We start from the raw sequence: 7,339 nt of genomic DNA, 5'->3' as shown, positions 1-7,339 counted from the left end.
TTGGTTCAGAGTGTACTTGTGTGAATAATTGAGTAGAAAATGTTTTTTTAAGTACTAGTCCATTTTTAAAAAGTCACTTTAAGATACATTTAGTACAGTTTTAGAGTCTTATTAAATTTATTTCAGTCTCACTTTCACTTAAATACATATCATCACCTTTAATCTCCAAGATCCCAACGTGGATAGGTATTTTTAGATCAGTGTGACCAATTACAACATGACAAATGACTAATTATAGTTACAGTGTAGATATGTGTCTAAGGTTTTCTACAGACAATTTTGATGTAAGCAGTGATTGCTACGGTAACGTACAGTAAGTTTTTCCAGTTCAATGAAGCTGACTGACAGTCTGATAAGCACTGTAATGTCCAGAGTCACAGAGTTTAAAAAAATCACTGATGTTTTGTTGTTGTTAGTTAATGGAGTGAACTGTAGTTGGTTTGCAAACTAGATGTGTGTAAATGTTCAGGCACCAAAATACACAAACATCTTGGTAACTCTGTAGCCTCCTGGTGCTTTCAGAGGAGAATCATACTGTTATTATATACCACTGTGAGTCTCTGCATTCGGTCTTTTCTATAGCAACATTACAGATGGGCAGTATGCAGGGAAGTTCAAACGGCTCAGAAGAGAGAGGTCGTCACATTCACTACACATACTAAATTAATGAGCCAACTTATTAGCTTAATATAACTTCCAGCTCTGTCTATAAATGCCCCCATTGTCCAATAACTGGTTATGTAATAGCCTAAGTGTTTAATCTAATTGCACGCCTTGAGGTAATTCCAGACAGGAAGAAATCTGAATGTGTCAGTTTTCATAACATTACTCCTACTGATATTATATTTTATGTCATATCCTTATTATCCATACTAGATCATAAAACAATCACCAGTTACTATTAAAGATCAGCCCTGTTATATGAACCGAATTTTATCAACCCATAAAAATAACCATGAGGTGCGCGTGTAATAGGGAGTGTCTGTTTCTGTACAGATTACTAATACATCTTCCATAGCTTACAGGACAGGAACATTGTGTTTTGTTTTGTTTTTGTTGAAAACTACACAATAAAAATGTATAAAATAATTACTTCATAAGACTATGGTCAAAATAATTACCTGTTACTCACTGTTAAAACTGTTAAAATAAACATACTGGATAAATATGTGCTATTATGTGTAGAAGGTTATTAACACAGTCACAGTCGCCCATGATTAATGCAGCAAAGCAAAAACCAATAGAAACGTTATCGTGGGCATAGACGTGAAGAAACCTCGACACAGCAGACGGCGGTGTTCACCTCTCACGTCCGTTCATCGTTACATTTACAAGAGAAGAAGAAGAAGAGCGTATTCACTTCCGTGTAAAATTTCATGAATGACGACCACAGCTTCCCCAGTGTAGCTCGCTAACTAGTACCAACTTCGAGTAGTGTCGCTTGTTTGACAGTTGCCGCTACCGCCTGCTTGTTCTAAAATGGATTATACTGCAACTCAAAGTGGGTTCAGACAGCGTAAGTTACGTACGTAATTTTCTCATTAGCTCAGTTCATACGTTTGCCGGGTGCATGCACACATTTGATGCTGGCTACTGTTAGCTCGCTCTTATCAGCCGGTTGAGACTACCTGCTGACGTTAAACAACTTGTGTAAACACGGACAGTTAAACGGTGAATTTAAGCTTAACTTTCAACTTTAATTAAAGAGCTTTAATTATATAATAGGCGCCGACAATATGTGTTGACACTGCTAACTAGCTAATTCGTCTCCCGTTGCACGGGCTGGGCTGGCTAACGGTCCCCTCTGATGACGTTACTTATTCGGAGTCTTTTTTTGCTCCCTCTATGCTGAGCTTTGTTTGTTTAGGAGCCAGAGCTTGCAGTAAACAGTGCTTATTTGAACTCTGATCAGTTTAATGATTAGTAATGAATGTACAGTTTTATTTTTGTGCTTTTAAAAAATGTGTCAAGCCACTGCAGAGGGGGCCCTCTTGAAGAAGCTTGCTTTCTTGCTTAAAGTAGAACAGTTTTGTAATATTTACATATTTGTTTCACTTTTTTAGCTTCTTTATTTCATTCTTAAGACTTCTCTTTTCCGTGTGCTGCTCTTTACACGGGAGAGGAAAACAAGGTCTAAACAAGCAGTAGGCGCCTGAGGATGCAGTAATCGGGTCTTGTGATAAGTGTCTGATTATATGAATAATACTAAAGTGAAATGACTTAAAAGACTGTCTTCTGTACTGAGATTTCATACTATGAATTTATTTTGTGTAAATAGACGTGTACTTTCCTTAACAGTTCTCTTTATAGCTAATTCAGACCAGCTTCTTCAACAGCACACTGTGGTCTAAAAACTTTGGGTGTTCTTAGTCAATTGCTTGTTAACTTTTACACGATCCCAGTTGTTGCTATCATACATAATAATAATAATATACTTTACTGTTGTTATGCAGATGATACAAAGTTGTACCTGTCTTTTTCCTCTGATCTAACACCTCTTCATAATTGCTGGATGTCTCGAAACTTTTAAGAACTGAACTGAAACGGGATGGAAATATTTGTTTGTGAGTCCAAAAACTTAGAGACAGATTTTTTTCTCATAATTAAAATCCCCTTCTGAGAACAGTTAAATGATTTTTCTACCACTTAACGAATAGTAAAAGTTAGAAAATCCAGATCTCAAACTGGCTCTGAGAAATTAGTCCATGCATCTGTAACGCTTTATTTACAAGATTATCCAAATCATCAGAAAGACGGATTCATTTTGGCCCAATTACAGCAACCAGTGTCTTTACACTAATATTGAAATTTGAGCATATTACCCCTGCACTGAAGTTACTTCACTGGCCCCAGTTAAATGCCGAATTTTCTTTAAAACCCCTTTTTTAGGGGCTCTCTTATCGATGTCTCTCCACTGCACCTGTATTCACCAAAACAGGTGAAATGGGTTCACAATAGTTCATGTTTCCTAACTGGACAGATTGATTACCCTTAAGGATATCCATCATGAGTGTTTTCTCCTTCTCCAAACTCCGTCTTTTTACACAGAGCCCAGTATGCGTCTAAGGAATAGTCCAGGGGACAGTCCAGATGGCAGTCAGCTGTTTGAGGATACGAGCAGAGCTGGGCCTGGACCACAGGCAGGATACAGGTGGGACTCCTGCCAATGAGGATGAAGCTGTTTTTTCCTTCTCAAGAAGAAGCCTTTGACTGTGTTTTTACAAATACACTCAGTGCCAGAAGGGGGCGACAACATTCCACACCTCATGTTTTACTTTATCGAGCTCATGTCTTTTGTCTTCTGCTTGCATGTGTTGTAAATATTGCTTTTGCTGATTAGATCATCATGTTCACCGAGCTGATCCCCTGTCTTGTGTCACATTGGCAGGAACCAGCAGGCCGGCCCTCAAACTGCAGGATTTCCTGGTCAGACCCTCCTGTCAGAGCCCATGTCCAATCTGGCCATGGCATATGGCAGCTCGCTGGCATCCCAGGGGAGAGAAATGGTTGACAAGAACGTAAGAGCAGCTCACCAATTTTTAACAGGAATGAGTCCAGTAAAATCCTGCTCAGGTTTAATCTCATAATAATGGTAGAATAAATGCAGTGATTGCCCTTGTTAGTCAGAGCCTCGTATTCATGTCCGCATGCTTGCTTGTTTCAGCTGGATAGATTCATCCCAATTTCCAAGCTAAAGTACTACTTTGCTGTGGACACAGTGTACGTCGGGAAGAAGCTGGGCCTTCTAGTTTTCCCATATATGCACGAAGTGAGTCTCTTTACACCTGCTAAATGTCAATCATTCTGGTGGATATGTGTAGAGATTGCTTGTGGTTTTCCATAAATATTTAAGATAAAAGAAGAAACCTGCTATCTTCACATAGACCCAAATATTTAAAAATATGTTTATTTTGGGTCTTACATGTTTGAAAGTAAGTGTGTGATCATGTATGTTGCAGAACTGGGAGGTGAGCTACCAGCAGGACACTCCTGTGGCTCCGCGCTTTGATGTGAACGCTCCCGATCTTTATATTCCTACCATGGGCTTCATCACATACATCCTGGTGGCCGGACTGGCCCTCGGCACACAGAGCAGGTACATCTGCATCCATGTTTTTATCAGAGTGATGCACATTTGAGTATGACCCTAAGCTCCGGTTATGACCATCTTAAACACTTTTTGGAGACTTGTAGTTTTATGTGTTTCTGGTTTAAGCCATTTCATTTTCTTAAAGGCTGTCCTTTTCAAACCTTAAAGCCAAAAATGGAGAACATCACCACAGGTTCATAATAAAGGATTTAGAGTATTCTCTGTTATATTTCTATGGACTCTGTTATTTTGTGCCTTCCTCAGGTTTTCACCAGAGCTGCTGGGAGTTCAGGCAAGCTCAGCTTTGGTGTGGTTAATCATGGAAGTCCTGGTGGTCCTCCTGTCACTCTACCTTGTCACTGTAAACACAGACCTCACCACTATAGACCTGCTGGCCTTTGCTGGCTATAAATATGTTGGGTATGTGTACCTATCGGTGTCATTGTTTGCCTTTTATTACTCTGAATCTGTCAGTGTCATGCCTTAAATGTGTATATCTCTCCTTTTGTTTCTGTAGGATGATTGTAGGCTTAGTGGCGGGCCTTTTGTTTGGGAAGCCGGCATATTATCTGTCTCTGCTGTGGTGCTGTGCTGCCATCTTTGTCTTCATGGTGAGTAAAATTATTTACTTATGTTTAGTAATTTTGTTTTAGTGTACAGATTTTAGGGCAGCACGGTGGCACGGTGGTTAGCACTGTTGCTGCACAGCAAGAAGGTCCCGAGTTCAATTCAACCATCAGACCGGGGTCTTTCTGTGTGGAGTTTGTTGGCCCTGCGACAGACTGGCGACCTGTCCAGGGTGTACCCCGCCTCTCGCCCTATGACTGCTGGGATAGGCTCCAGCGCCCCCTGCGACCATGAAAAGGATAAGTGGAAGCGAATGGATGGATGGATGGATGTACAGATTTTAGTTTTGAAAAATTATTGAAGATGGTTATAGGCTTGAACACATGTCAGACAGCCTTAAAGGTTCATAGATCTAACGTCAAACTGTGCAAATGCATCCTTCTGTATTTTTTAGTACATAATCGCAACAACAACAATAATAATAATAATAATAATAATAATAATAAATTCCTCGTGATTTATTTTTTATTTTTTTATCATAACTTCCTGAAACTTGGGGTAGTCATATTTAAAGATAAAAAGTTAGACAGGTCAGGTACTTTGCAGACTTACGTTTTTTCCACTTGGGGGTGCTGTTGTTAAACGTGGCCGAAGTTTCAGAGACTGCAATAATCCTTTTGAGTCAGACGTTTAGCCTTCAAGTTTTTTTGTATCGTTTGTTTTTCCTGTACTCTTGTTCCACCCTGACTTCTGTTTAGCACAATGTGTGCTGTTTGCATTGGTGAGGCAAGGAGCAGCCAGTCAGAAGAAAAAGACAATTTAGGGAGATGAGTGTTAAAGAAAGAGGCGTTGAAAGAGTTTTTGTGTCCGACAGTTGAACTGAGGGGGTTGTATAACCCACCAGTTTAAGACAGTATAAGATAAATTTGTCTTTTTGCAAAGCTGCTTTGGTGGATGCTCAGGTTAAAAAATCTAGAGCTGCAAATAAAACGTCTTCAAATATCTTTTGCTTGTCTCTCCTCAGATACGCACTCTGCGTCTGAAGCTGTTGTCAGAAGCAGCAGCAGAAGGGAAGCTAGTGAGAGGAGCCAGAAACCAACTGAGGATGTACCTCACCATGGCTATAGCAGCAGCACAGCCCATTTTCATGTACTGGCTCACTTTCCACCTCGTCAGATAAAAACTCCAGCACTTGCACACAGAACTCGTCATCTCACCTGACTAAAATTTGAAAAAAGAAAATAAACACAACATACATATCAGAGAAGCTGGACTTGGATGAAACACACAGCGACATGAAGACTCCACGTACGTGTGGAGCTGAACAACACGCTACAAGACGACTTAGAGAAGATGCGAGTCGTTACCGCCGTTTCACAGCACAGCCATTTCATTAGCATTGCCTTTTTTAAGTCTTCGCAATTTTGTAGCAAGAGCAATTGGCTTTAAGTTTCTTTTTTTCTACTGTGTAATTACTGCTTAATTATGTTTTTGTTTTGTTTTGTTTTTTTAGGAGTATTTATGTATGTATGTATGTTTGTGTACAGCAAGAGTATTATTGCAGATGTTTCATGAGCGATATCTCTGAGCCAAGAAAAAGCGGTAACCTCAGACAGACCGTCCACTTAATAAAAAGAACTCAAATCTGGGTTTGAAAATGATCAACTGGCTCTGCTTGAACGTTTGGACGATGAAAGCTTTTCCCCTTCTAATGTTTTTTTTTTTTTTAATGGCTGTAATTGTCCAGCAACATGAGTAAAAACATCTATCTGGAAACCAGGGTTACCCAGCTCGTCTAGAAATGTCATATAATGTCTAACCCCCATTGTTCACACACTATTGATTCTGAAAATATATATATTGTATAATTCACCCTGCTCCCCCCAGTGACGTCTGCGCTGTTCCCTCCCTCTGCCCCCCTGCAGGACGTCTCTACAGGAGAAGAGTTAAAGTTTGAACACCAGAGGCAACAAATGTGGTTAAGTTTAAAGATTAGGGGTTGTTGTGTAGTGCATTCACCTAAAGCCCTTTTATTTCAGTCATCTATGCTGTTGCTAGCAGATTTCCATGGTTACCTGTAGTTTGCATGAAAGATGGTGACTTACCTGCGAACACTTGCCACCTACTAGTGGAGAGGCAATAAAACTTGAAAGTGTGCAACACAAACAAGAAGCGGATAATGTTTGCTTTCAAAGTAAACGTAACCTAACTTAACTTTGAAAGAAAGTGTTTCCGGTTTGCTTTCTACTTTTCACATTTTCGCTAATACTCCACAAGTACTTTGTTACTGTTTGCAGCCATTAGGTGTCATACAAACTGTGGGCAACAATGGCAATCTGCTTGGAGTCAAGCACCCAAAGGGTTTCGGTCTTTGCGATTAATTTCACCTTGAGAGTGCCACTAGCCTCCCGAAACCACTCACCAACCAGCCACTGAATGCACACTTTTCCCTAGCAAAACATGTATTACACTTCAGAATCGCATTCAAATGATAGCTTTCTGCATTTTTCAGAAATTAGATGTATTCAGCTTATTGAGAACTCCTATCAATGTTAACCAGTTTGATTCTTATAACAAAAATAAATACTCTTCTCCCTAGCAAAAAACAAACAATAACACTGGAAAATATAATAAGTAATTTTATCGTATCAGATGAACTGCAAAAGAAATTTCCCTCGTACC

General features: G+C 39.7%; 1 protein-coding gene across 4 annotated transcripts; it reads left to right on the top strand.

Moving 5' to 3' along the window:
* Positions 1 to 1,286: 1,286 nt before the first annotated feature.
* Positions 1,287 to 6,150, top strand: yif1b (Yip1 interacting factor homolog B (S. cerevisiae)). 4 transcript variants are annotated; one of them, XM_005720753.2, is made up of 8 exons: positions 1,287 to 1,501; positions 3,049 to 3,151; positions 3,389 to 3,518; positions 3,665 to 3,769; positions 3,960 to 4,096; positions 4,355 to 4,510; positions 4,608 to 4,701; positions 5,682 to 6,150. In XM_005720753.2, the coding sequence occupies exons 1-8, from the start codon at positions 1,480 to 1,482 to the stop codon at positions 5,835 to 5,837; spliced, it is 903 nt and encodes a 300-aa protein (XP_005720810.1). In that variant the 5' UTR covers positions 1,287 to 1,479; the 3' UTR covers positions 5,838 to 6,150. The 4 variants fall into 4 exon arrangements, with proteins under 4 accessions (XP_005720810.1, XP_013766034.1, XP_013766031.1 ...); XM_013910580.1 differs by having other exon boundaries at positions 1,287 to 1,516; XM_013910577.1 differs by having other exon boundaries at positions 1,287 to 1,525.
* Positions 6,151 to 7,339: the final 1,189 nt, after the last annotated feature.

Source organism: Pundamilia nyererei, unplaced genomic scaffold, assembly GCF_000239375.1.
Source record: "Pundamilia nyererei isolate P.nyererei 1_Seehausen unplaced genomic scaffold, PunNye1.0 scaffold00003, whole genome shotgun sequence".
Taxonomy (NCBI): Eukaryota; Metazoa; Chordata; class Actinopteri; order Cichliformes; family Cichlidae; genus Pundamilia; species Pundamilia nyererei.
Note: the sequence above shows the minus strand (reverse complement) of the source record. Positions and strands in the feature narration are given on the sequence as shown.

What these genes read in the sequence shown, in the direction of transcription:
- yif1b (XM_013910577.1), top strand. Translation starts at nt 1,480, where the DNA reads ATGGATTATACTGCAACTCAAAGTGGGTTCAGACAGCGTAAGTTAC. An exon ending in GAGAAATGGTTGACAAGAAC is followed by an intron (nt 3,519 to 3,664) that starts GTAAGAGCAGCT and finishes TGCTTGTTTCAG; the next exon opens with CTGGATAGATTCATCCCAAT. An exon ending in TTTTCCCATATATGCACGAA is followed by an intron (nt 3,770 to 3,959) that starts GTGAGTCTCTTT and finishes TGTATGTTGCAG; the next exon opens with AACTGGGAGGTGAGCTACCA.